The 27,858-nt window shown below is 39.2% G+C and overlaps 5 protein-coding genes across 6 annotated transcripts; 2 read left to right on the top strand and 3 right to left on the bottom strand.

Moving 5' to 3' along the window:
- Nucleotides 1-81: 81 nt before the first annotated feature.
- Nucleotides 82-9,261, bottom strand: LOC111809692 (DNA-directed RNA polymerase II subunit RPB1). The gene is made up of 14 exons (XM_023696074.2): nt 8,991-9,261; nt 8,134-8,397; nt 7,509-7,808; nt 7,258-7,416; nt 6,935-7,096; nt 6,634-6,854; nt 6,402-6,543; nt 5,984-6,319; nt 5,599-5,885; nt 1,635-4,997; nt 1,410-1,481; nt 1,246-1,299; nt 1,024-1,161; nt 82-423 (listed from the first exon to the last, which is right to left on the bottom strand). The coding sequence occupies exons 1-13, from the start codon at nt 9,072-9,074 to the stop codon at nt 1,059-1,061; spliced, it is 5,547 nt and encodes a 1,848-aa protein (XP_023551842.1). The 5' UTR covers nt 9,075-9,261; the 3' UTR covers nt 82-423; nt 1,024-1,058.
- Nucleotides 9,262-9,874: 613 nt separating this feature from the next.
- LOC111809759 (methionine-S-oxide reductase) lies at nt 9,875-14,324 on the top strand. Of its 2 annotated transcripts, XM_023696162.2 has the most exons (3): nt 9,875-10,335; nt 11,854-11,977; nt 12,054-14,324. In XM_023696162.2, the coding sequence occupies exons 1-2, from the start codon at nt 10,047-10,049 to the stop codon at nt 11,949-11,951; spliced, it is 387 nt and encodes a 128-aa protein (XP_023551930.2). In that variant the 5' UTR covers nt 9,875-10,046; the 3' UTR covers nt 11,952-11,977; nt 12,054-14,324. The 2 variants fall into 2 exon arrangements, with proteins under 2 accessions (XP_023551930.2, XP_023551932.2); XM_023696164.2 differs by lacking the exons at nt 11,854-11,977; nt 12,054-14,324 and adding an exon at nt 11,460-11,843 and having other exon boundaries at nt 9,877-10,335.
- Nucleotides 14,325-15,890: 1,566 nt separating this feature from the next.
- LOC111809691 (NEP1-interacting protein 2) lies at nt 15,891-17,745 on the top strand. The gene is made up of 5 exons (XM_023696073.2): nt 15,891-16,589; nt 16,728-16,906; nt 16,996-17,079; nt 17,167-17,334; nt 17,418-17,745. The coding sequence occupies exons 1-5, from the start codon at nt 16,436-16,438 to the stop codon at nt 17,538-17,540; spliced, it is 708 nt and encodes a 235-aa protein (XP_023551841.1). The 5' UTR covers nt 15,891-16,435; the 3' UTR covers nt 17,541-17,745.
- A 1,872-nt stretch (nt 17,746-19,617) lies between these two features.
- Nucleotides 19,618-22,872, bottom strand: LOC111810616 (putative protein phosphatase 2C 46). Its single transcript, XM_023697347.2, has 5 exons — nt 21,997-22,872; nt 21,379-21,792; nt 20,917-21,284; nt 20,245-20,481; nt 19,618-20,149 (listed from the first exon to the last, which is right to left on the bottom strand). Exons 2-5 carry the CDS (start codon nt 21,710-21,712, stop codon nt 19,913-19,915), a joined length of 1,176 nt encoding a protein of 391 aa, XP_023553115.2. The 5' UTR covers nt 21,713-21,792; nt 21,997-22,872; the 3' UTR covers nt 19,618-19,912.
- Nucleotides 22,873-25,413: 2,541 nt separating this feature from the next.
- On the bottom strand, nt 25,414-25,914 carry LOC147789604 (uncharacterized). The gene has a single exon (XM_087117324.1). The coding sequence runs from the start codon at nt 25,912-25,914 to the stop codon at nt 25,414-25,416; it is 501 nt and encodes a 166-aa protein (XP_086973450.1).
- Between the last annotated feature and the right edge of the window lie 1,944 nt (nt 25,915-27,858).

Genomic DNA, 27,858 nt, shown 5'->3' with positions numbered 1-27,858 from the left:
TGATCAAACTTAAGAACTAAAATGAACAAAAGATCCAAGCATGAAGATCATTATTTAAAAATTGTTCAAAATCCACTAGCATTAGAGAATGGAAGGGGACTAAAATAGTATTTAAACTTGTAAAGATACATTACAATTTAGCCTAAAAGGGGGAATAACTTTTAGAAGAGTTTCAGCCACACAAGTTACAGGTATCTTCAAATAATGACTTTCTATATGGGAAGGTACAAAACTACATGGAAAGTGTGACGCTAATTGTAAGGGAATCAATTTTTGCTTGTAATACTTTCACAAGTTCTTCAAAGCAAAAAATAAACAAGTTTGCGGAAGGCTAGATGATATAATGTGTCCATTCCGAGCAACATGCCTCGGTCTGTTCGGTCGTTTATTTGCCTCTTCCCGTTCTGGAGGAGACTTGAAGACCTGACATTTACAAACTACCTACACAATCAGTTCCATTTTACAGTGAAGGAAGAAATCACAAAGACTAGCTCATTTAAATCACCTACAAAAGGTTGCTATGGCTTGCAATGAAGTTTAGAAAAACTAGAAGAGAATCTTGGAGATTTTTCAGATCATGAGGGGGTGTTTCAAGAACCAAAACAAGAACAAAAATAACTACATTACCCTGTGTTATGCTGTCTAGTCATCAATTATATCTATAAAACGCCAGCCGAGTCGTATGGGAACCAAAATTCATCTCCTCTGATTTTGTCGACATTAGTATTCTTCCTTCTATTTCTTTCTGACTATATAAACCTACTTCAAACTAACACTCTTGTCCTCAGAAAAGAGGCTTCCTAGTAGGGTAATTGAACCCTACTAAAATAGTATGAACCCAGCCAATCTTTTTGACAAAATAGCTACTAAGATACAACGCCCCTTTCCAAGTCCAGATTCAGAAATGATGGCAGGCATCAGAGAAGAGAAATCCATATAAAACATCCTGAAGATCAATTATTCAAGAAAATTAAAACACCCACATTTTTATCATCAGAGAGATCAGGGCTTCCCGAACTTTACCTTTTTCCTTCAAGGATATTTGCTATGAACCCTCATCATCCATTGCTCCTATCATCCTTGTCGCTTGTTTGTGGAGTGTACTGACTATTAGATGATGGAGAATACCCAGGAGCAGTAGGTGAGTATCCTGCACTTGGACTGCAAGAAGAATAAACAATCAGATTCTCACTAGGAGAAAAAGATGTAAATGGTTCCACTAGTAAGTTTAGTATCTCAGCTAACCTGTATTGTGGAGAACTGGGGGTGTAGTCTGGGCTGGGTCCTGTATTGTATGGACTGAAGAGAGAAGGGCAAATAATGGGTTAAGGAAATGCAAAGGCAAAAACGTGTATCAGAAGTACAGATGTTACAGAGAGCCCTCTAGAAAAGGGGTAATAAAAATTTACCTGCTAGGACTGTAGGTTGGACTTGATGGAGAATATGCTGGAGATGTAGGTGAATATGATGGTGATGTTGGGCTGCAAGGTTAAGACAAAATGACCGAACTTGTTAGATTCGAGGCATTCGGAAACAAACCGAAAAAACAAGCATGAACATAAAGGAGTTTCACATTCAGGCACTTGAACGGTACCCAAGATATTTATACCAAAAATACTTAAACAATTCACTACCTGTAGTTTGGTGAGGTTGGGCTATATGGACTTGAAGGAGACATACGCGGACTACTGGGTGAGTATGCCTGTGATGGGCTGTATTTAGCTGATTGAGGATTAAAACTAGGTGATGTGGGACTATAGCTAGGAGAAGTAGGGCTATAGCTCGGTGATGTGGGACTATAGCCAGGGGAGGTGGGGCTATATGCTGGAGAGGTGGGGCTGTACGAAGGTGAAGTGGGACTATAAGAAGGCGATGTTGGGCTGTAAGAGGGTGATGTGGGACTATAAGAAGGCGATGTAGGGCTGTAGGAGGGCGAAGTTGGGCTGTAAGACGGGGAAGTTGGGCTGTAGGCAGGAGAAGTGGGGCTGTAAGCAGGTGAAGTGGGACTGTAAGCAGGCGAAGTGGGGCTGTAGCTGGGGGAAGTGGGGCTGTAGCTTGGTGATGTGGGGCTGTAACTAGGAGAGGTGGGGCTGTAACTTGGAGAGGTGGGACTGTAACTGGGAGACGTGGGGGAATAAGATGGACTTGTAGGGGAATATGCAGGACTAGTTGGACTATAACCCGGCGAACTAGGACTGTAGGTTGGAGATGTTGGACTGTAGCCCGGAGAGGTAGGGCTGTATCCTGGAGAAGTGGGACTATAACCAGGGGATGTGGGACTATAGCCAGGGGACGATGGACTGTAGCCCGGAGATGATGGGCTATAGCCTGGAGATGAAGTAGGAGAGAAAGCCATTCCTCCTACATAAGGTGAAAATTGGGCATCACTAATAGGTGAAAGGCGGAGATTTGGGCTCAACAAATAACTCGGAGACATCATCCCTTCATGATAAGGAGTTCCTGAGATCGGAGAACGGGAAGGTGTCATGCCAAAATCTAGACCGTCGATGTAACTAGGCAACTGCAGTTCAATAGCATTCTTCAACATCTCATCGTTGAGATACAGAGAACAACCTCCTGTTCCTATGGGGGCCAGTTGACCCAACATTATATTTTCAGTAACACCCCTCAAGTGATCAGTTTCGGCATATACTGCAGCATCAAGTAAGATATCCACAGTTTCTTCAAAGGAGCATCTCATCATTGGTCCAGTATCATTTCGATTAATACCATGACGAGTAATAGCCATCAAGTGGCCACGATAAGTCATGGTGTCACAAAGGATGGCAAGATGTCGGTAATTAACATAAGATCCATCGAAGGATATAACAACACGCAATTCATCTAGGAGAGAACGTCGAACTGCTTCAATCCCAAGAACTTCAATAACTTCAATCAAATGGTTGCTTGTGGTTCTCCTCGCATCGACATCTTCATGACATATAACAGCTAAGAGATTGACACCTTCTGTATCCAACATCCACTCCATCTCCGGCTTAAAACCTTCAGACTCATCAAACTTGTTCACTTTACCACATTTAATGAAAACCTTGTTGATGTCGGGTATTCCTCGAAGAGCCATTTCTGTTAGCATATTGCTCTCAATTTTTTTCAAGAACACATCATCTTCTGCTGATTCATCAGTCAACTCTCCCTTTGGGGCTTCATCATTCATGATACGGATACGAAGTATCAGCTTCTCAGCATTATCATCATTAAATATGCAAGTCAAATCATCATCAAATTCAAGGTTGATCTTCTCGGCAATGTTTGCCATGCTAAGTTTCTTATCCACCATCATTTCACGATTCAACTCTACACGAAGCAACCATGGGGAGATTTTCTCAGGCGCAATTTCTTCATCTGGCATCTCATAGTAGGATTTCACAAAATCAATATCCTCATCAATAATGGTGCTCATGGGGTCAGGATCATACCATACTTCGGTAGCTTGCGTAACACTCCTAAGAGTAGTATATTCCAAAGCACATTGAACAGTCTTAGCTCTCTCCTTAGTTTTATTAGCTTCGGGTTTTAGATAGACTGAAAGAGAAGGTGTTTTGATTCTCTTGGCTACATTAATGATTTCCCTCAACCTGGGAACACCAAGAGTGACATTCTTGGCACTCACACCAGCATAATGGAAGGTATTAAGAGTCATCTGAGTTGCAGGCTCTCCAATGGATTGTGCAGCAACACAGCCAATCATTTCACCAGGCGCAACGAGTGACTGAAGGAAGCGTGATTCTATTTCTCCAATAACCCACTCGAATGCTTCACGCGTAAGCCTGTATTCATCCAAAACTCTTTTGCTAGCAAAGGTGCTTCGGAGCAATATATTGAAGAAAAGGGTAGCGTTCTTCTGAGCCTCCACACTTAGAGGATCTTCACCAGGAACAACCTTCAGCCTCTCTTGAAGTTTGTCAATAGCTTCGACAATTTCCATAGGATGCATATCAGAAGCCCTTCGAAAATCGATCTTGAAAGTCTTTTGTGCATTCTGAATAAGCCTTTTGAGATTAACTGGCATTGGCCAGGAGTTTTCACCTGTAGTTGCAATTTCGGTACCCAATTGATACCTGTCCGCTTCGAGCTTTTGTACTTCAGCCTCAAACACATTGCGGAATTCTCTGATGGTTTTTAAATCTTCGACGTGCTCTGGCAACATGTAATTTGGCTTCCAGTTCTCATCTTCAAACTCATACCTGAAGATCCTCTCAAATTCCTTTTTCTTCATTTTCAAAGAATCTAGTTTCTGAGATTCTATCCAAACTGCATCCATACCATCTTCACCATAAAGAAACTGAATAACATCACCCAACGAGTTTCTAACAGTCCCATCATATTTAACCATGATATCCTCCATGGCCTTCACCAGCCTCCTCTGAATGTACCCTGTTTCAGAGGTCTTGACTGCAGTATCAATAAGACCTTCCCTACCTCCCATAGCATGAAAAAAAAACTCCTGTGGTGTCAATCCTCGAAGATACGAGTTCTCAACGAAGCCACGACTTTCAGGCCCATAATCATCTTTAGTAAAATGGGGCAATGTTCGATCAATGAAACCAAATGGTATTCGCTTCCCTTCAACATTTTGCTGCCCCACACAAGCAGTCATCTGAGAGATATTGATAAAACTGCCCTTGGATCCTGCAGTAACCATAGCTTTCAGATTGTTACTCTCTGACAAACTTTTTTGTGCACTACTACCAGCATCGTCACGAGCCTTATTCAGGACCTGATTCACTTTATTTTCAAAAGAATCCATCATCGTTCGTCCAGGTTCAGGTTCTAAACTCCGTTCTTGAGCTTTCTTGATGAGGTTTTTCACTTCATTTTTAGCTGCACTAATAGTTTCATTAATTTTCTCCATGGTTGCTGCATCAGCAATTGTATCCCCGATCCCAATGCTAAAAGCATTCTGTAAAAGCCAGTAATTAACAAGCCATTGAGTATGACCCAGAAATTTTCGTGCTGCATCTGGACCAACCTCCTCCCTGAAAACATTTAGATGATTAGAAACGGGACAAAAAAATAAACGTTACACAAAACAGAAGCCAACTTTTCTACAAACCACAAAGAAGAGAAGGGAATCGGAGGCCTTACAAAAGCCGGTTTGGAAAGTTCTGGAAAAACAGTTCCCAGATAGTTATATGGAAAATAAAATATAGACCAAGTGTTTTAGTATAACAAATAAATTTTAAAAGAAAAAATATGTGAATTCAATTTGAGCTACAGTCTTATAAAAATGATAATAAAAGGCATTTCTGTCAAATTTTTTTAGAAGACTGTTAAGATCCTTAATTTAGGCAACCCAAACGGAAGAACGTGATTTTTGAAACGCCAACCTCCATCCCTAAGTGTCATACCTTCTGAAAGCTGCATCCCAAAAGCAGAACTTTTTTCTTTTTTTTTTTAATGGGATGAAGACATATCCAATTAGTCAAACAAGTCAGAACAGATCTTTCAAAAAATGAACATAGCAACTACCATAACTTAAAAAATGAGTGCAAATACTTTTTTAAAAGATGATAACGATGATGATTACAGACCACATCCTTGTGAAAAGAAGTGCATATCACTACTGCTAATGCTTACCAAATAACATGTATAAGACTTCCATTTGATGAACCGAGCGCCTTCTTGCAAAGAGTTCCAGTAAGTAGTTCCCCCTTCTCAATCCTAACAAAAGTATCCCCAGGAGTTATGAACCCAGTTTCTGACTCAGAATGCCAAGCAGAAGTTCTCGTGAGATTAATCTGCTTTGGTATAATAAGATTAAAAACTTGTTTTCCAGTCCAAAGAGGTTGTGGCTTTAAAATTGTTGGGGCAGGAATTTTCCCGTCAAAATCTTCCCACCACATCAAGATATTCATGAAAACATCCTGCAAATTTATTGACGCAATTTCATAATCCCAACTTACAGCAAAAAAATATGTTTGAAGACTATAAGGACAAGAGATAACAATCATATTACTCTCACCTTCGTTATAAAGGTGTCCCTTTTTGTAATTTTACGGCATCCTAACAGAGAATCTTGCACTATACCCATTACAGGACGGTTTGCCTGAGGTGACACAATGCATTTGGGAACCATCATGAGTTCCAATACTTCTGCCCTTGTCTCAAATGACTGAGGAACATGCATATTCATTTCGTCACCGTCAAAATCAGCATTGTAAGGTGATGTCACAGATAAATTTAGACGGAAAGTAGAGTAAGGCATAATCTTGATTCTGTGTCCCATAATAGACATTTTATGGAGACTAGGCTGACGATTAAAAAGTACAAAGTCACCATCGTTCAAATGACGCTCCACCTATGATCACAGCAGCAAATAATCAGGTAGGAATTATAAAACGCCTAATTATTAGATTTCATGCATGATTAGAAAATCTTGCCTTGTACCCAAGCTCCAAATGATGATCACTACTTTTTTTAAGATATCTAAGATCAAGCCTCTGCCCATCATCCCGTATGATGTACTTGGCACCAGTTTTACCAGGTGGAGGGTGGGGACCATATTCAACAAGTTCCTTCAACCTGATGTTGAAAAGAGACACAAAGAGCAAACAATAAATATTGTGAAAGGGAAAGAATCAAAAAGCGAGCAATGATTTCAAAAACATGGACCTTTCTATGTTATATGGTGTCACGGTCTCGGGATATGTAAGGTTCAAAGCAATACTCCACGGTACTCCCAGTTCATCAATATTAATTGTTGGATCAGGTGTTATAACGGTTCGTGCTGAAAAATCTACACGCTTCCCCATCAAGTTTCCTCTTATCCGACCTTCCTTTGCCTTGAGCCTACTACAAATAGATTTAATGGGCCTCCCAGACCTCTGTGTAGCCTATATTAAAGCAGCACACTAATGTAAAAAAAATAAATAGTTCGAAAAAAAACATGATATAGCTTAAAAAGAGACAATACCCTTGGTAGTCCCGGTAATTCATTATCAAAGTACGTGGCTATATGAAACTGCAATAGTTGTGCGAACTCTGAAATGATATGTGCAGGAGAACCATTTCTCTCTTGTCTCCTGAGGTTTTCATTGTGCCTTATAATCATAGCCAACTGATGAGTTAGATCGTCCTGCAGTAAGAGATATCATATTAAAATTGTCTCTAATATTGTCAAAAGAATCGTAACACTATCTCAGAAACTAACTAGAAAAGTAAAATGAATTTTATTGGGAAGCAGTACACAAATAAGAAACAATTAGACATCAGAAAACAAAAGCAGAGAAGACATACCTCACTTCTAGATGAGGTGTCCATCATAACCGATGGTCTCACAGGAGGTGGAGGAATTGGAAGGACTTGCAGAATCATCCAGTCAGGCCGGGCATACTTCGGATTTAGGCCCAAGAGTTTGCAATCCTCATCGCTTATTCTTTTCAGAACACCAAGAACCTACAAGAATACATCAAACTATAACCTCATGGAAGAGATACGCACAAAATTAATTACAAAAAATAATGTTAATTGGGATTGAAAATGGTCACCCTTTCAGCACTAAGTGTCTGTTTTCTTTCCACAGGTTCAGGTAGCTGCTCCTGATCATCATTTTTCTTCCTTTGAGCCTTGTACTCTGCAACCATTTTCATACCATCAATTGAGATCTTAGGCTGCTGAGCACCACAGCCACCCCGAGCCTTTTTGACCGGTTGATCTGGGTCTTGACCTTGGACATCAATTTCATCTCCACCTTCACACTTGGTTTTGTTCTTGCAGGCATCCAAAATCTTTCTTAGCTTGTTCTTGGGATTCTTTATCCGCATTGCTTGCTTAAACTTGGGGTCGTCCTGAAAGATGATAAATGAATTTGCTGAGGGAAATGAACTATTTCCATATAAAGGCTAGAATAACTCAATAAGATAATGATCACCTATACCCAAATTCCCATTATCCCAACATCAAAAGATACATCCCAATTATCTTTTCCACTTTACTCTTAAAAATTGTAACAAACTAATTACATGGTCTAACACCATAAGAGTCCTAGCCAATGTAATCCTATGCAGTCTTCTGGAATCCTTCATAATGTGTACCGTGAATTTCTAATTTGCTGAAGAATAGAATAAAAGAAAAAAAATCCAGAAAGCATCAAATATAGTATTAAGAATTAACCTCGTCAACGAGAATCTTTGAGCAATTGAAGCAAACAGAACGCATGATAGTGAGAACGGTCTTCATAAACCCAATATGAAACATTGGCTTGGCAAGCTCAAGGTGCCCAAAGTGCCCAGGGCACTCAGCCATATTTGCAGTGCAAGTTTCACACTTCAATTTTCTATCAATTGTACCAAGTCGCGGGTCACTCAAACCAGCTACTTTTGGCTTACCCCTCTCCGTAGTTTCACCATGCTCAATCTGCACCACGGACATTTGCCTCTGCAATCCAAAGAATATGGTTTTAGATACCGAAGGGTAGTTGCTCAAAAATTTTCACTTTTTATTTCTCATGGCCTCTTTCCATTCTCGGGAAACATATGCATTTTGCAGCAGATTCTATTTCCCACTTCTCATTTAAAGAAAACTTGGCATACAACAAGAATCTAGTTTCTTATGTCCTATTTCCAATTATTCAAAAACAAAAACAATTGGACATAATAATTTTAAACTATTAACTCCCAGAAAATAAAATCTCATTTAAAATTTGAGAGAAGAAACCAAATATGACTACATAAAGCAATGCGTTTCAATGAATAAGAGACTAGAACTAATAGACGAGAAAAGAACATTGCCAAGGTCCCCAACTAATCAAATGGAAAACCGTGGAAGTCTAACCAAAAATCCATCTCTATATCCAATTAATCAAAAACAAGCAGAACGAGCTGCAAAAACCAAACTGAGCCACTTCCTAAAGTAGAACCAGTTCATACACATGTAAAGCATTCCTCACCCCCGAACGACCCCTCAAATTAAAACAGAATCAAACAAAAAAACAAAAACAAAAAAAATTGAGGCGATGTGAAGAGAATTACAATCTCGTCGGGGCCAAGAATGCCAAACTGAACCATTTGGACTTTGGCAACCTCTGCCGGGGAGTAAGGGAATCGCAAATCCATGGCGATCGAAGTGCAGAAAGAAAGCCCTAGAGCAAGTTGAAGAGATCAAAAGCGAAATTTGGGCTTGTTCAGATGGAATTATTTGGATTCGAACAAGTTTTCAGTTTGTTTTCCTTTTGGTTCTTTGCTGCTACTCAAAAAGAGATCGACGCCAATCTCTCCCCCAAACCCTCTTGGAAGAGAGCTTCAAATCAACCGAGAAACGATGCCCTAGAGGCCTATTTATAGACGAACAGGTCCTTTGGGCGGCCCACCAAATTACTATTTTGACCTTTATCTTTTTTATCTTTTTTTTCATTAATTTATTAAATATTTGAATTGTGAATTGGTTTAAATTCTATCTTGTTCAACATTATTTCTTTTAAAAAAAATTGAATTTATGGTAAATAATAAATAATTTAATTCAACTAAAACAATTCTAAATTATTTTAAAAATATACAAAAAAAAAAAAAAAATACATCTAATTCACGTAATATTATTCTATTTACTCAAGATTATTCTATCAAATAAATATTTTGTCGTTCGAAAAAATATATTTAGACTAATTAAATATATATATAAATTTATTTAGACTGTCCAAACCAAACGAAGATTCACCTTGTGGGAAAAAGATTCCAAGATATTTTAAAAATAAATAAAAATTAAGTTTCATATATTTACCTGATAAATAAAATTTATATATTATATTAAAAGAATTTAAACAAAATTTATATATTATATTCAATTTTTTATTAAGTTTTAATTATATATTCTTTATATATATATATATATATATATATTACAGCTAAGAAAACAACCACGACTTTGTTATTTGCAGTCAAAAAAAAGTCCACGATTTTGTATGAGGAACCTCCATTCAATCTTCGTTTCAAACTTGGGGCATACGATGTAGTAATCCTGTTATCAAATTTTTAAATCCTGTTATATAAAGCCCAAAATCTCTGACGAATCCTCTGAATTTCTCGTCAACAATGGCTTCCATCTATTGTTGTGCAGAATGCGGAGCAAATCTGAATCTGAATTCCAGTCATCTCTTCCCGCCGGATTTCTATTTCGAGGCCGGAAACAAGGGCACGCTTTCGTTTTCCTTGATCGACTCCACCAAGTTCAGGCTCGAGAAAGAGGACAAGCTCCGGCCATTCTTTGAGACCGTCAACTATTGGGGAATCCAGCGGAAACGCACCAAGATCAAGTGCAATTCATGTGCGCGTCTCGTCGGCTATGTTTACGACGATGGGCCTCCTCTCACCGATAGTCCTGGTCAGTACCACTTCGGACCTAGCCAGGTTATTCCCCGAGCTCCTAGATACAGATTCAAGATCAAGGAGCTTCGGATTTCCTCTGAGAGTTGAAATATATTGATTATCGTGCATTAGGGTTTGAAAAGTTCTATGAATTTGTGTCTGTTTTTTCAACTTTTATATAGATCATAGATGATTGTTTCTGCCCTGGGATCTGTGAATATTGTTTGCATCATCAATACACCATACTGTACAAATAAGTTGGAACTTCAATCGAATGCTTGTGAAATATTCTCGTTTACTATTGCAGCAATCTGTTCATTCTTTATCTCTATGTTCATTCTTTTAGTAATCCAAAAAGCTTTGCTTAGGAAACATGTCTTTTATTCTCTCATCTTGTAGTTATCTCCAATCTCTGATAAAAAGAAGTCTGATTAGCATGGCTTAAGCAAGTAAAAGCAAGCTAAATGCATGTCATCCAGCCCAGTGGCTGCAGAAATAGTTGGACTAACTCCTAGTTTAAGTCCTGCTAGGCAAAAAGATAGCAATTCAAGTGAAAGGGGAGGGTTGTTCTTATATGTTCTGGACACTGGAAAGGGGAAGGCATTGACAGGGTTGTCACTTGTCTTCTTCAATTCCATCAACCCTTGGAATCCTTTGACATACACATGAGCTGGAATACAAAAGGAAATTTTCTTCATATCTTGGATGCTTATATCTCTATTGTAGAAACGTGGAGATCCTGATTGTTATCATGCACAATAAGAAGAGAAATGCCCTCCAGAAAGTATCTCCAACATTCGGATAATTTGACCATCTATTTTGGCCTTGTTAATGACCCAGTTTTGTGTGCTGAACTAATTTCTTGTCACATAGTGTAGAGTTCCTCCATGATCAAAATACTTGAGTTGGTAATTTAGACCATCTAAACCTTATCGTGTCAGCTAAGAGCATAGGCAACCACCAAGGTGTTAAGGATATTTTGCCTTCCATTACGGTTTACCATAGGTACCATATTTGACCAGGCAAATATCTTGTATCCATTTATTGCTCTTTTCGTTTCCTTTGTGATTTATTTGATGATTATAGATAGAGAACTTCACCACCGTTTCGGTATGATGGTTTTAGCAAATATCCTCACAGGGGAGGAGAGGCAAGATAATTGACCCTTGTCGAGAATGTACACAACCCTCTAAGTTCCTGTTTCCGGATCGAATGGCCACTGCTACCATATCTGCTAATGTACAATATTAGCAATTCGATTGCTTACCTGAGCTAGAGAGGCCAAAGCGCACAAATGGGAACAACTAAACTTTTCAAAGCAATCATATCCAACAGTATTGAACCCCAGCTGATCTAAATACATCGGCAATCCACTTCAGAAATTCAATTCTTGACTGGAGAAATATAATCATTCGTACAACAAGGCAAACCAGAAAAAGACAGACAAACTCCCATTCAGAAGAATAATTGAATTAGAATAGTTCATTTTATGTCAAATTCTTTGATCCAATCTTTATTTCTCATTTAACAACAGGAGAGCATTTGGGGAGTTTGATAGTGAGCACCTCTGTTCAAAGTATTTGGTTACCACTCTTGAAACTGGAGCAAGACTGGTCTTTATCCAAGGCTTAACCTGTGCAGACGGCCAAATATCTCGGGTACGTTTGGGAATATGTTTAATTAAACGTTTCATTTTGGTTTCCATTGTCTTACTGAAATAAATTATTGATGCAGGCAACACAAGGAGGAAGAAACGAGGGAAAATTTTGCACACCTCTAAACCAAGCTCACAAGCTTTCTTAGCAACCAAAGCAGCTCCAAGCATTGTGCTAGGATTGGAGGTCCAGCTTAAGAAAAATCAGGTTCCTTCTTTTTCTCCCTTTATGATTAACTAGAAGGGCTAATGATTTTGAAGAGCCGACAATGAAAACATAGATCTCTACATATAATAATATAAGGATTAACATAGATCTCTACATGTTTTCAAACCTTCCACATCGGTTGGGGAGGAGAACAAAGCATTCTTTATAAGGGCGTGGAAACCTCTCCCTAGCATACACGTTTTAAAAACCTTGAGGGAAAATTTGAAAGGGAAAGCCCAAAGAGGACAATATCTGCTAGCGGTGAGCTTAGACTGTTACAAATGGTAATTGTGAGATCCCACATTGGTCAGGGAGGAGAACGAAGCATTCTTTATAAAGATGTGGAAACCTCCCCCTAGCAGACGCTTTTTAAAAATCTTGAGGGGAAGTTCGAAAGGGAAAGCCCAAAGAGGACAATATCTGCTAGCGGTAGGCTTAGGCTGTTACAAATGGTAATTGTGAGATCCCATATCGGTTGGGGAGGAGAACAAAGCATTCTTTATATGGATGTGGAAACGTCCCCCTAGCGGACGCGTTTTAAAAATCTTGAAGGGAAGTTCAAAAGGGAAAGCCCAAAGAGGACAGTATCTGCTTGCGGTGGGCTTAAGCTGTTACAAATGGTAATTGTGAGATCCCACATCGGTTGGGGAGGAGAACAAAGCATTCTTTATAAGGGTGTGAAAACCTCTCCCTAGTAGACGCGTTTTAAAACCTTGAGGGGAAGCTCGAAAGGAAAAGCCCAAAGATAATAATATCTGCTAGCGGTGAACTTGGGTCATTACACTCTCCATGTTTCATTGCATTTGAGTTAACAAATTGTTCTGTTTGTTATCAGCGATTAAACGACACCTTATTTATTTATTTTGAGGGGTGGTTGAAGTATTTGTGCATAATTGCCCCAACCCAACTACCTATTCATGTGAGCCATCACTTATAAAACATATGTTTAGAATTGCTTATTCAACCTACCCAAAATTTGTCATTAATGTTCAAAAAGTGGCTTACATCTAAGAAGAGGATCTTCAAACTGTGCCATCGTGTGTACCCTATCATTGTAAGAACAATTCAACTCTTTTAGTCCCTTTCTTTGACTTTTAATAGAAAATTAGAAAAACTAAATTCTAATTTCAGGTGAATGTTAATCGATTACTAAATACAAGATTGCATATAAGGCAACTCCCGAGACAACAAAACACTGTGAGATTCCACATTGGTTGGAGAAGAGAACGAAACATTTCTTATAAGTGTGTGGAAACCTCTCCATAGTAAACACGTTTTTAAAATTGTGAAGCTAACAGCGTTATGTAACGTGCCAAAACAGACAATATTTATTAACAGTGGGCCTGGGTTTTTACAAATGGTATTAGAGCTAGACACTAGCAAGGGCCCTGGCCCCCAAGGGGTAGATTGTGAGATCTCACATTAATTAGAGAGGAGAACGAAGCATTCCTTATAAGGATGTGGAAACCTCTTCCTAGTAGACGCGTTTTAGAACTGTGAGGCTGTCGGTATTACGTAACAAGCCAAAGTGGACAATATTTGTTAGCGGTGGGCTTGGGCTGTTACAAACACCCACCCATTGTCCCAATAACACCATCTTGGTGGTAAAACATGTCTTCTCTCTCGAACATAACTCTACTGAGATGTTATAGATTAACCTGCAACTCCATGCCCAAACAACCTCCTTCATGATGGGTGTTCGTTAATTGGATTGAGTTGGATCAAAAAGTTTCTCAACTTTACCCCATGTTTGGATATAACCCATTCGATGAAACCATGAATCAACCCAACTGAGTATGATTTTCTGATTTGTCGGGTTCTTTGAACACCCGTACCTGCTGTTCTTAAGATCGAGGTACTGTTTTCAGTATGTGATGGACTATTCCTGACCAGGAGGAACAATGAGCATGTTGTGGAATTTTTTTTTTTTTTTTTTTGTTGTTTCAATGGAACTCAAGCTCCATATTGACCTCCACAGCCTTTTCTGATCTTGCCATGTCAACCTCTACTGAATGATCCAGATCTGCAGGAACCTGCAAGGACAAGTAATTAGAGGTACTGTTCAGGCAAGATTCGAACTTCTAATCTTTTGGTTGAACATATAAATTCTACTTAATTGAATTATGTTTAGATTGCTCACTCATCCATAAATTAATGTTGTTGGAGTCACCACCAAGGTTATTGACTGTTTCTCTCCTATGGAGTCACCACCAAGGTTATTGACTGTTTCTCTCATACAAGCAAGGCTACTGCCAAATCATGTGTTTCCACCGAGGTTTGTTTGGAATGACTTTTTAAGTGCTTAAAAAGTCATCCAAACGAACCCTAAATTATAGTTATAACAAATTCACGTATCACACACCTCTAAAGAGTTAGCTCATTAGGACTGCAGTTTTAACTTAGATCCATATGAAAGTGTTTGAGATCATTTATAAATCAATCAATTACTTCTACTCTATGAGTTCTTCTTTTCTGAGATAGAGGTGAGTGGTAGTTTTAGTTGTATCGTTATGATACTCATTGTTAGCTGTGTCGTCATCATTTAAAAATGAAGGAAGTGTGAAATATATTTATATTAAACGGAGCGAGAAGGGGATGGAAAATATAATCTCGTTCATGACTCTATTCATCTCACAGGAAAATAATGTTGTCCACTCCCTCTCCTATTTTATGTCTAATCAGGAATCTCATCTCTATTTGGGTACATCTCCGGGTAAAATGCTTATAATTAATTGAATACAAATAAAAATATCTTTTTTAACCTAATTTATAAAAATAATAATAATAATAAATAAATAAACTTAATCATAGAGGAAAATTTGCATTCTTAATTTAAGTTTAAAATTGAAACACATCGGGAAAGAAATTAGAAATTTAGAATAAAGTCGACATAATTAATTAAATTTAAGGTATTTTAAAATTTTGATTCGTTTGACATTTTGGCCGTGGTATTTTATTTTATTTTAAGTTCATTAAATAAAAATTAATAAAATCAACGAGTATTAAATAAATAATAAATAACTATCAATTTTGGTCATCGTTTTTGCCATCATTATGACGCAGGAACGTAGAGGCTTAAACTATCTTATATCCTCCATTCATCACGAATATTTGGTTCAATTTGAGATGACTTTTCAAGTGGTTACAATAGAGTTTTAAGTTCTTAGTTGGAACGTTGTCTCAAATATGTCCTTAGTTTTCAACTCATCACTTTTAAAATAGTCATAAGCCCTCACAATAATTCATGCACATATCATAATATAGGTAAGTGTCTTGGGTGTCTTCTTTTAGAATTGGGTTTCCAAGGACAGATGCGCTCACATTGTGCCTTATCCGTTGAGTCGGAGGTTGGTAAATGAGACTACCCACTATGGACACGAGAGAGGTTGGTAAATGAGAACTACTGACTAGTGCAATACGCAGAAATGACCCAACATAGACACGAAAGAGTTCATTTTTCAATAAATACTCGGATGGATACGTCTCAAAGAGAAATGAAAACGCGTCGTTTGGTAGCAATAGATGAATTGGTCAAAATCAAGAACAAAAAATGTCAAAGATTTTGAAACATGAAAAGTCAACATAATCCAACCAAATTCGTAATTTCAAATAAGTTTAATTTAAAAGTTAATAAAAGATTGAGAATATTTAAACATTAGATCTATGACACCAAACGCGACAAACAAAATTTATGCAAGCACCGAACCCCCCACAGCCTCAAAATCTCCGAAAGGAAAATAAGAAATGTTAGAACATCAAAGTTAAAAAAAATAAAAAACAACGGAGGAAATTGGTGACGGTGGAGCCACTTGATCGGCGGTGGATTTGTGGAGGAGGAGGAGCGAGAAGATGGCATTGGTATGGCGATCTCGAATCCTCTTTGCTTTGGGGGTAAAGCCATTTTAGATGAATCTGGAATTGGCATTGCAAATTGTTAGGGTTCGTTGTGGCCCAATTAATTACCCTGAACTACACGCTGAAGCAAGCCATCCCCAACCCTCTTTTTTCTTCTTGTTTTCCCTTTTCTTCTCGGATCGTTTTCAATGCAATCTCTCCATTTATTATCCCTAAACCCTTTAATTTGGAGCGCGAATAAAACTCTTCGAAGCAGAGAGAGCTTTAAATGCGAGTTGGTTGATGCGGTTGCTTTCCATCTCCTCCTTCTTCTTAAGCGCTAAGTTTTCGAAATCCCTAATCTTATATCGTTAAAACCCATTTTCGCTTCTCGATTTTGGATCGACCCTTTTGATTTCCATGGATTTCATCGCGAATCCATTTCGATTTTCTTCATCTTCGTCGCCTTCGTTTGGTAATCTCTTTGAGAGAGTTCGAGACATTTGTTGCTATGCGGTTTCTGCGATTCTTGGCAACGTCTTGTCCGCGATCTTCACTTTTTTCTTCGCCCTAGGTTTGTTTCTCATTCATCTTCTGCATTTCTTCGCATCATTTCTCTGTGTTTATGTGATGATAATCATCTGATCAAGGAGAAGAAGAAGAAGAACAGAAAAACAGGGTTTCTGAAATTGTTCTTTGTTGTTTCTGGCAGTGGGGACTTTGCTTGGGGCCATGACTGGCGCATTGATTGGCCAAGAAACAGAGAGTGGGTTCGTTAGAGGAGCGGCTGTTGGGGCAATTTCTGGAGCTGTTTTCTCCATTGAAGTCTTTGAATCTTCTCTGGTTCTTTGGCAATCAGATGAATCAGGAATAGGCTGTCTTCTTTATCTTGTGAGCAAACTTTGTATCCAAATCTTTTGAGAGTTGAAAAATGGCTTCTCTGGTAATCCAACATTAATTTTGTTTGTTATTCTGTATAGATTGATGTCATTGCAAGCCTCCTAAGCGGACGACTCGTTCGAGAACGGATCGGTCCAGCCATATTGAGTGCAGTTCAAAGTCAGGTAGCTTTGCAATGCCATTGATGAATTGTATAGTTGTAGCTTGATTTAGAATGATGAAACTCATGTTCTGGTTTTGGTGTGAATCAGATGGGTGCTACAGAGACGAGCTTTGACGACATCCCAAACATCTTCGATACGAGTAGCGCAAAAGGATTGCCCGGGGACTCGGTCGAGAAAATTCCCAAGATCTTAGTATCTAAGAACAACAGTGTAGATGCTTACGGCGAGCGAGTCTGTTGTTCTGTTTGCCTTCAGGTTAGTCTCTAACTTTTGAATCTTCATACCAATTCATCGTCGAAATGGCTACTTAATCGTATTTTCGGGTCGTATTTTCCCAGGACTTTCAACTAGGAGAGACTGTAAGAAGTTTACCATATTGCCATCACATGTTCCATTTGCCCTGCATTGATAAATGGCTTCTTACTCATGGCTCTTGCCCTTTATGTAGAAGGGATCTGTAATATTTTTCCACTACTACTACTGTCTTAACTTGCCCTTGTAAATTACAAAATCCGCGAAAAATTTCCTTATTTTTCGCTAAAACTCGAGTTGGATCATTGCTTCAGTTGTTCGAACAGGGGCATTCGCAACATACTGTGGCAATCGATCGTCACCGATGTATAAAAATTTTGAGTAATTATAGCTTTATATTGCTCTTGTGAATAATCCATATTCCTCTTCTACTGATTCATCAATTATTATGAGTTTTGGTTGCTTTGCTTAAAGAGTTAGTAATTTGCCTTTTTGAACAACATTTAAGATTAGGCCATTGGTTTGCGTAAACTTGCAGTTTGAGTCACTCATTCTCTGTCGTCCAAGTGGCGTTCTCTGATAGGTTAGTTTGGACAGGAAGAACAGCCCAAAACCAAAGCTAAGATTGTCGGAGTGTTAGTTGAGAGCTTTTTGAAATTATTTAATGCAGAGATTAGGGTGAGAACTTAGGGAGAGGCTTCCCCACAGTGGAAATACAAGATATTTAGAGCCTCATTGTGGTGTGGTGGAAGATATCAGGTAGTGGGAGCCCCATCTGCATTGAAAGGATCTCAGAGTGTAGGGACATAAGCCTTTAAAACCACCCTTTTCCCCATCATTTACAACACTCTTTCTCTTGGATTGGGATATACTCTACTTCAAGTAAACATGATGGAAATGATAAGTTTAGGACACCTCCCTCCCTCCCCTCTCCGTCTTTATCGGTTTTTCTCACTGTAACGACTCAAGCTCACTGTTAGTAGATATTGTCCTCTTTGGGCTTTCCGTCTACTAGGGAGAGGTTTCCCCTATAAAGAATGCTTCGTTCTCTTCTCTAACTGATGTGGGATTTCACATGTTGTGGGATTTCACATGTTGTGCAGTCTACCACAATGAGATCCCACATTAGTTGGAGAGAAGGACGAAACATTCTTTATAAGGGTGTGGAAACCTCTCTTTTAAAAACCTTGAGGGGAAGCTCGGAAGGGAAAGCTTAAAGAGGACAGTATCTGCCAACAGTGGGCTTGGGTTGTTACAAATGGTATTAGAGCCAGACAAGGTTGAGCCCCGAAGGGGGGTGGACTAGGGATCCCACATCGATTGGAGAAGGGAAGGAGTGTCAAAGCATTCTTCATAGGGTGGGGAAACCTCTCTCTAGCATATGCGTTTGAGGGAAATCCAAAGAGGCCAATATTTGCTCGTGGTGAGCTTGGGGCGTTACACTCTTAGACCCTACATGGATGCGAAAAAGTCATAGAAGGAACACAGTTGTCCTGAATGGAGCTGTTTAGATTAGATGGTATTTATATTTGGTTTAAGCTTCAGCTACCACAATAAATAAGAGTTGAAATTGTACCAAAGGAATTTGAAAGTGTTCGGTGGTTTCACTTGAAGAGAATGCATCCATTGTTCTTACCACTAAGTTTGCTGCATTTCATCACCTCCACCTACTTCCTCTTTAATGGCCAACTACCCATCTTTTTATCCATTTTATTATGGTTGCCCAAGTTCCTAACATCCCTTCTTTTTCTCTCTAAAATATCCTTAAAATATCACCCTTTTCTTTTTCTATTATAATGCTCATTTGGTGGTTGCAGAAACCTCTCCTTTTCTTCTAACCTTTCATTGTTCTTTTCATTGTTTTCTTAAACCTTAAGGAAACACTTCCTTTCTTTATATTTATGAGGTGACCCCGACCTCATGCTTGTATATCTTACCAATCGACTAAGGTTTTACATTTTAAAACTCGCTTGTTTGTGTAAAATTACATATCTCTAACCATCCATAGGCTATTTGTGTGGAATCTCGCATCGGTCTGAGAGGGGAATGGAGCATTCCTTATAAAGGTGTGGAAACCTCCTTCTCAGCATACATGTTTTAAAAGGCTGACGGCGATATGTAACGAAGTATGAGCTGTTATAGAGAAACACTAAAAGTGATCTAACTTGATTTTCCGAAGGAATTATTCTGAAAATTGAAGAGCTATAATGGCTTAAATTTAAGGAATCTTAAGCCTAATCCAAGGAACAAACAAAGAGGTAGAAGATTGAAGGCACTAAACGCAAAGAAGACAAGAGAAAATCTCCCATTGTTATCTATTTAAGCTCTCTATTGCCATACTTTGAGTGTACTTTCCCTTGGAAGTTCTTAGAAAGCAACTAAAAAGAAAGAACTAAGTTGAACATTGAATCAGGCAGGGCAGAGCAGAACAGAGCCTTTAGAACAGAGCCTTTAGAACAGAGCAGAGCAGAACAGAGCATTTAAAGAATAAAAGCGAACCTTCTCTCATCTCTCCTTGATATACAACTTGGTGGGTCACTGAATCCCAGAGAAGAGCCCCTCAAAACCTTTGTATTATTGTTTACGAAGGGGCAGTGTTCAGCCCTGACTTCGCATATACCTTCACTCCTCCCCCTCTCACAGACAAAACAGGGCTTCTTTCCCCTCTGCTTGAACCCAGAAACACGACTATCACCGTTGTGTCATCGTGAAAATGACGCCGAACCCCACGATCGATCTTCTTCAAGTCTGAGTATCGCATTTCTCGTTTCTTAGCTGCTTCCTGCATTGCCGCTTTCACCAGCCTCCTTGCACTTCCCTGGATGAAGGCAATCAACCAAGAGAGGAGCATTCTGTGAATAACCGAACTCAATACAATTTGCTATGGCAGATATCGAAAAAAACGCAACTTACACTGTGAGGATGCTTGTGAACTATATCAACTGCATCCTGGTTGCTTAGGTGCTCCCACAGCCCATCAGAGGCAAATATGAGAAATTGATCGTTTGGATCGAGTTCATGCACAGAGACCGCAGGTTCTGAGCTCAGAATAGGCTTACTGAAGGGCTCTCGGAGACGAAACTTAGTATACAAAGGCTCCCGGTTAAACTCTGGCTTTTTGAGATATACGTCTCCAATCGACCGAGAAATCTGCAAATGAGTTAAACGAGAAGTTTCAGTTCGGCTGAGAAGATATGCAAAGACTTAAATGCTAGTTATCCTATAATCAAACGGTTGGTTCGTACGATATTAGGAGCATTTCAAGAGACCTCAATGCACCAAAGGCTATTGAACATGCTCGTGTGTGATCATATTCATATATAAACGAAATTTTGCTAGCTACTTATGCATCGTGACCAGAACATTCGATTTATACGAGGAAGAAATAGAACAGATCGATCTAAAGAGTCTCGTGGTAACAACACATAAACTTCATGATGTACACTAATCCTGAAATTCTTATCAAACTCAATGTAGCCTTAAATATGATGATATGAACATTCCAGTCAAATGAACGAGGGATCGGTCGGCCTACTCGACAGCCAGAAACTGAAAGTCTTAGGTTCAATCATGCTTAGGAAGTACCTGAATCAAGCCCTTTACGCGCCATACGTTATGCTTCAACACTACTATCTGGGAGTCATCTGGGTGCATAGACTGCATCTCCTGGCGGACTGATTGTATGCTTACATTGTGCTCCGACGACAGCTGAATAGGAAGAACTTCCCCCGTCGACCGAACAAGCCTCCCCAACACAGCTCGGGAGTCGCCAAGATTCGCAACGTAGAGTTTCCCATTACAAATCACAGCAACCAGACAGCACGAACCAACGGCCGCAATCTGCGGGTTCATAGGCCATTGCTTGGTGACAATAGAGAGAAACCCCTCTTCTGTTGCTTGGAATGCTTTCTTTATCACATTTACAGACATTGCCTTTTCTTCCGTAGCAAACACTGAGAAACAGTAAAACATGACTCAATTTCAATGATTCTAAAGCCAAAGCAGCCTAAAACAAGTGCATTGAGCAGATGTTTGAACTCCTCTTACCTTTGAGATGCTGGAACAAGTTATCACATATGAACCGCGACGTCTCGGGGCCACCATGACCGTCGTATATTCCGACAAACGTTCCATAGGGTCCAGACTCAAGCAAGCTCAAAGGACCAGACTCAAGCTGGCTCTGATCCTCAAGTAAATTGTTGGCTTGAACAACAGCCATTGAAAATTCTCCATTGATGTGGTGCCCATGGTCCTTGTACCAAAGTAGCCCATCTTGGCAGCCAACCGAATCCGAACCACCACCGCCGCCCCGACGACGCAAGTGACGATCGGCACATGGCTGCCAGCAAGCCCTCAGCAAGTTCATCAAGCTTGATAACATCCCTCATTGCACCAGAGCCAGCCTCCAATTCCTCCACATCCGAAATGGATGCAACACCAATCCCACCTCAAATCCCTCCCCTGCAGACCCAACAATCAAACATTGAAGAGAGTTTAACACTCAAAATTCCCAAGAAACAAACAGAAAATAGAATCAAGAACAAGGAAGAACAGCAGGAACAAGAATCATTACAAAATCTACCACAATTGAAGTTGAAGAACAAGAAACAGTCACTAATTCAACCACAGAATAATAACAATAATAGAAGAGTTGTATGAACTCACACTGTAAATTAGGCTATTCTGGCCAGTTGGGGTGAGCTACTACTGGATGATATCAAATGAAAACGACGGAGATCCAAAAGAGACACAGCAATACATGTGCGAGTAAAATTGTTAGATCCACAGATCCATCAAACCCCAAACAGAGCAATGGTAAAGCTGTTCTTAGTTCCACAGAAAAGCTAAAGAAGAACCCTAAAATCCAATTCGATGAAGAGAATAAAAACGAAACTGGAAGAACTCTGTTTATAAGAAGATGAACACAGCGATTGGTCGAAGGCAGCAATGGCCATATGGAACCCTTCTAATGGGCTCCACTTCCAAACCCAAAAGAGAAAACCAAAGTAAAATACAAATTGTCAGGTCAATCCTCCACTTTCCATTAATTTACCTCTCGCAATCCCTCAATTTCTTATCCCTTCTTGACTTTTCTTCCGACCCATTTCCACAAAACTTGAAAGGGTTTTTGTCGTTTTACCGATTCACGAAGTGGGTGGAGTCATTTTCTTGATTTCGTGAACCCCAGCAAGCAAGCGAGTGGGGTAAATATCTCGGCGCTTCGCAGTGGCGCAAGAGGCAACGTGTCGCTCGATTGAGACCTACAAGACACCACGTGGTGGGCTTAAACCATGAGCAAGCGGCTTCCATTTTATGGATTCACAGCTCCAACAGCGAGAATCTGATGAGTCGCATTCTGTCTGAAATAGATCGAATTAGTGGCTGATTCGAAACGTTGCTTGTTCTTGAGGGGTTTTGTTCGATTTTGTCAAATGGGGGACTCATTTCTTTTTTCTTTGACTTCGGGAAATGCTTCAATTTTCAACCCTTTGTTTGTGATGATCCTCTCATCGCTAGTTCTTCTCGTGGGGGCGACAGTTTCATCATTCATGGTCGATGAATTTTAGGGTTTGGAATTTATGAAATCCAACCAAATTTAAACAAAATAAAATCACTCCAACTCAAAAATCTAAAATTCGTAATCATTACTAACAATTTAAGTGTAGTTCAATCACATATTATCCGCCCACTTTAGTCCGATACATACAGTCGTCAGTCTCATGGTTTTAAAACATGTCTGTTACAAAAGGACTTTCACGCTCTTTATAAGAAATGCGTGAGAGGCCAGCATCCTCACTCGTACACTGCCCCTAGCTGCTATGGTTAGCCTCAAATAAAAAATATTTAAATATTACTGAAATGAATTATAAAAAGATTTAGAAAGATATTTTAAAAAATATTTTTGATGAATAATTTTATTTGTGAAATAATTGAATTTGAAAGTCAAATAAAGATGTGGACTCAATATTGGAAGTTTGCCTAATTTGTGAATTATTGATGTGAATAAATATTTTAGGGATTATAATATTTATGAAGACAATGGAAGCACTCCTAACCCTTTATTAATCATTTGTATTTAATTATCATTAATTAATTATCCAATTTTTTAATTTCATGTCCTTTTCGAGCTTTTCATTTGTAACCGCTCAAGTCCATCGCTAGTCGATATTGTCCTTTTTTAGCTTTTCATTCAAAGCTCCCCTCAAGTTTTTTAAAACGGGAATGTTTTCTTCCCTTGAATTTTTCGTTCCTCTCTCCAACCGACGTAGGATCTCATAATCCACTCTCCTTCGGAATCCAGTATCATTTTCGGCACTCGTTTCTCTCTCCAATCAATGTGAGATATCACAAAAACTGACGTATTCGAAAAAGAAAACCAGACGATAACAAAAATAATATAGTTTATTTATTTTTAATTATTTAAGAAAAAAATCATAATTGATTAATTAAGAAAAAGAAAAAAAAAAGAATCTCTAAATTTCAAGTCATCTTTCATTTTCAGAAAGATTTTGAGATTTATGAATAATTAAAATCAAATTTATTTATTTGAAAATTTAATAAAACTTTTATTTTTTCCAATGTTTGTGGTTAGGGTTTATGTTGATTATTTTATCATTATTAGTGTTCGTAATGCTTATTATTTATATTTTTATATAATTTATTTATTGATTTATTAATCATATTATTAAAAACGTCAATGATACGTGTGAAAATATCGATGAAGTTGTTGACATACCCGAACTAGAAGATTGAACCTACGAAATAAGATTAAGTTTAGTTTCTCGGGAATTCAAGTGTTTCTTAAACAAAGATGAGTTTAACAAAAACTTATTTGATTTTATTGATTGAGCTACACTGCTTGACTTTAACTCGTTCCCGTGTATATATCTTAAATGGTTTAGGCTTAGTTATAGTTTATAATCACCCTAAATGGTTCGGACAATTAAACTCTCGATTTTGTATCTAAAAAGCCTCGATCTATGAGTAATGGCTCAAGCTCACCGCTAACAGATACTGTTCTCCTTGAGCTAGCTCTTTTGGGCATCCCCTCAAGATTTTTAAAACATGTCTGCTAGGGAGAGGTTTCCACACTCTTATAAAGAATGTTTGTTTTCCTCCCCAACCGATGTGGGATCACAATCCACTCGACACTCGTCCCCCTTTTTCAATCGTTGTCTTTCCACTCTCCAATTGATGTGGGATCTCACAATCTACTCCCCTTTGGGGCCTAGCGTCCTCACTGATACATCACAACGTGTCCACCTCTCTTCGAGGCTCAACGTTCTGCAGTGTCCACCCCTCTTCGAGGCTTAATGTCCTGCAGTGTCTACCTCCCTTCAGGGCTCAGCGTCCTTGCTGACACATTTCTCGATGTCTGGCTCTAATACCAACTATAACGGCTCAAGCCCACCGCTAGCAAATATTATTCTCTTTAGGTTTTCCCTTTCGAGCTTCCCCTTAAGATTTTTAAAATGTGTCTACTAAGGAAAGATTTCCACACTCTTATAATAATGCTTTGTTCTACTCCCCAACCGATGTGGGATCTCACACTATGCATGTATAAAGTGCTCTTGGAGTTAAATTGGGCACGATTATATTTTACGAGAAACCCTAATAAGTACATTGAAAAGCAAAATTACAACCATACCCTTTAAACTATCTTTTTGGACTGTTACAAATGGTATCAGAGACAAATGCCACGTCCCCGAAATCCGATCCCACACCAGTTGGAGAGGGGAACAAAACATTCCTTATAAGGGCATAGAAACCTATCCCCAGTAGACGCCTTTCAAAACCATGAGACTGACTATCCCAACATAACAAGTAATAATTTGATTAGTAGGGGTAGGGGTCGGGGTCGGAGGTACGATAAGGACGTAAAATGTAACGAAATATTTGTATCTAAAATAATAATTTTATGAAATAAAAGTAATTGTTTGCCCTAATGATTAATGAAATGATTCCAAATTTGAAAATGTTAGAATAGAATGGCATGATCCTTCCTTTTACCACTACCACTACCACTAATATAAAGAAATGAAAGAACACATTTTTGATCCCAAAATAAGGAACAACACAATCTCAACTGTCGCCAGCATTCTTTAACCGCTCACCGGAATCCTCCCAAACAGAATCACCACCGGCGGCCAAGGAATCAGCAATGGGGACAATGACCAAAATACCCTCCCCGGCGGCGGCGCATAGAAAAGTAGTGAAAAAGACGACCAAGGCGAGGACGGAGTAAGCGGGCTGGTCGGGTGTCCAGAGGCCGGAGAGACCGAGGAATATAATCTGCAAGGGCAAGGAAATCAAAATGGTGGAGGCGAGGCTATAGACACGAACCCTGAGGGATTTGTTGATGACCATGGAGGCCACTTTCCAGCAAGAGAAGAGGAAGCAGAGGATGTAGCCGAGGCCGAAGGCGGCGAAGGCCATGGAGCTTAAGAGAGGGTAGGAGCATAGGACAGTGGCATTGTCGAAATCTTGCTTGATTATGAGGTAGCTTTGGGTGAAGGCGGCGGGGAGTTTGTCGTTGAAGGGTTTGTAGAAAACGATGAAGGTATGGAGGAGGAAAATTGGCATGGAGACAAGGAGGAGGAAGGCGACGGCGGCCAAGTCACGTGGCGTTTTCTGATTGGCGGAGGCGTTGATTAGGAAGAGGAGGGTTATTAAGAAACAGGGTTGGAAGAGTCCGAGAGAGAAGAGGGCGTGGAGTTTGCAGAGGGTGGATTGGTGGAGAGATGGGAGAGAGGGGAGGTAGGGGTAGAGGTAGCGCCGCCGGAAGAAGGAGAGGCGGAGGAGTTCATTCAGTGCCCATAGGGAGATGAAGGTCACCAGGAGGAATCGGACGGTCCACAGAGAGTTGAAGCGTTGGAGGTGGTGGGAGGTCCGGGATTTGAGGCGGAGGTGGAAGATGAAGGTCAGGGAGAGGAGGGAGAGGAGGAGGATCACGGCGATGAACCACACGGTGGTCAGGTCGAACGTTGATGGGTCTAGGAAAGACAAAGGAGCAATGAAGAACATCGATTTTTAATGGCGTGGCGGCGGCGGCGCTGGCGGTGGCGGTGGTGGTGGCAGCAGCAGCAGCGGCGGCGGCGACACCAGGAGGGTGTGGGAATGAAACTGCATGGATTAGAGGAGGAGGAGGAGGGCATCCGGCAGGTGAAGTGGAATGGCAAATTTGGTAAATTCTGAATCAATTCCATCGGCTTCTCTGTCATGTTATTATTATTAGAAGGTGGTTCATACTCCATACATGCCCTCCATCCATTTCCCCTCTCCACACCTCATTTCCTCCCCCTTTCTTCGACCCGACCCTAACCTATTTTTCGTGCCCTCTAACCCTTGCACGTATCCTGCTCTATACTTTTCTTATGCTATGAAACTTCATATGTTACGGAATATCGTGTTATATCATGTTATATACTATAATATGAGATGACATGAAATGATTATGAGGTATCTTGTGCATATTCTATGTTCATGTGCATCGGGATACTTTCTTGCTATGATTAGTACGGACGCGTACACTACGATGCTATGATCATGATATTGTGTACACCATAATACTATGAGTATTCCCTTCCTTTCGTGGCATACCGGTAGGGTGAGTGTACTCTAGTCAAAGGCTAAGTCTTAAGGGTATCTATATGAACTCGCCTGGGTCCATGTGTGCATACATGGGTCATGTGTAGAGAAGTGTTATGCATCCAATTCTGCACGTACTAGAAGTAGAGACCAACGTCATATTGTGATATTTTATGAAATGATAGGTCCCAAATATAATTGCATGTGATATCATTTCCCGACCCAACAGTAGGGTTACTGAGTATTTCTTAAAATACTTTAGTAATGTATTACTCTTATTTTTCAGATAAAGGCACCTCTGCATGGATAACAATGACTCGGTGACGACCATGAGACCAAAACCATGGTAGATGCATTCATGTCGCTTCTAGCTCTTAGGTTAGATCAGAGCATTATTTTATTTAAACTTCACGTTATTAATTTTCTACTATGCTATTTTTAAAGATTTTACTATGAACGTTTAAGTCTCTGATATCGTTTATAAAACGTTTTAAATAAATGTTTTTGCACCTAAGAGTCATGTCATACATAAACAATTTGACATTTAAATTTAATTGATCTTAATGTTTACACGTAAACAATTTGGATCAGATTACTTAAAACAAAGTAAGTCGTATCAATAGTGTTATCAATATTCAACTTTATCTATATATTATATACGGTTTAAGCTATTATCAACTATATATTATTCAATATTCCATTAAATAATTTTAGATTTTTGTATAATGAATAATGTTAAATTGTAAATAATAAAAATTAATTACTAGACTTCATGATATAAATCCCAATACGGTTAGTTAAGAGTAAAAACGATCACCGGATGCCAATCTCGTACCTTCAGATTTTATCTTGACTTATATGCTTTTTAAATGAAAAGTTTAACGTTCCATTAAACAAACACAAGATTTAAATATATATCAAACATCTAAATCAAATTTG

The sequence above is a fragment of the Cucurbita pepo genome, chromosome 14 (assembly GCF_057944985.1).
Source record: "Cucurbita pepo subsp. pepo isolate OVF chromosome 14, ASM5794498v1, whole genome shotgun sequence".
Classification (NCBI taxonomy): Eukaryota; Viridiplantae; Streptophyta; class Magnoliopsida; order Cucurbitales; family Cucurbitaceae; genus Cucurbita; species Cucurbita pepo.
The sequence above is the reverse complement of the archived record's forward strand: the minus strand, read 5'-3'. Positions and strand labels throughout refer to the sequence as shown.

What these genes read in the sequence shown, in the direction of transcription:
- LOC111809692 (XM_023696074.2), bottom strand. Translation starts at nt 9,074, where the DNA reads ATGGATTTGCGATTCCCTTACTCCCCGGCAGAGGTTGCCAAAGTCCAA. An exon ending in TTCTTGGCCCCGACGAGATT is followed by an intron (nt 8,398 to 8,990) that starts GTAATTCTCTTC and finishes TTTGGATTGCAG; the next exon opens with AGGCAAATGTCCGTGGTGCA. An exon ending in GGGACACCTTTATAACGAAG is followed by an intron (nt 5,886 to 5,983) that starts GTGAGAGTAATA and finishes ATAAATTTGCAG; the next exon opens with GATGTTTTCATGAATATCTT.
- LOC111809759 (XM_023696162.2), top strand. Translation starts at nt 10,047, where the DNA reads ATGGCTTCCATCTATTGTTGTGCAGAATGCGGAGCAAATCTGAATCTG. An exon ending in TCCTCTCACCGATAGTCCTG is followed by an intron (nt 10,336 to 11,853) that starts GTCAGTACCACT and finishes ATTTAACAACAG; the next exon opens with GAGAGCATTTGGGGAGTTTG.
- LOC111809691 (XM_023696073.2), top strand. Translation starts at nt 16,436, where the DNA reads ATGGATTTCATCGCGAATCCATTTCGATTTTCTTCATCTTCGTCGCCT. An exon ending in CACTTTTTTCTTCGCCCTAG is followed by an intron (nt 16,590 to 16,727) that starts GTTTGTTTCTCA and finishes TGTTTCTGGCAG; the next exon opens with TGGGGACTTTGCTTGGGGCC. An exon ending in TAGGCTGTCTTCTTTATCTT is followed by an intron (nt 16,907 to 16,995) that starts GTGAGCAAACTT and finishes TATTCTGTATAG; the next exon opens with ATTGATGTCATTGCAAGCCT.
- LOC111810616 (XM_023697347.2), bottom strand. Translation starts at nt 21,712, where the DNA reads ATGTTATCAAGCTTGATGAACTTGCTGAGGGCTTGCTGGCAGCCATGT. An exon ending in CTTGTTCCAGCATCTCAAAG is followed by an intron (nt 21,285 to 21,378) that starts GTAAGAGGAGTT and finishes ACTGTTTCTCAG; the next exon opens with TGTTTGCTACGGAAGAAAAG. An exon ending in GCGTAAAGGGCTTGATTCAG is followed by an intron (nt 20,482 to 20,916) that starts GTACTTCCTAAG and finishes ACTCATTTGCAG; the next exon opens with ATTTCTCGGTCGATTGGAGA.
- LOC147789604 (XM_087117324.1), bottom strand. Translation starts at nt 25,914, where the DNA reads ATGCCAATTTTCCTCCTCCATACCTTCATCGTTTTCTACAAACCCTTC.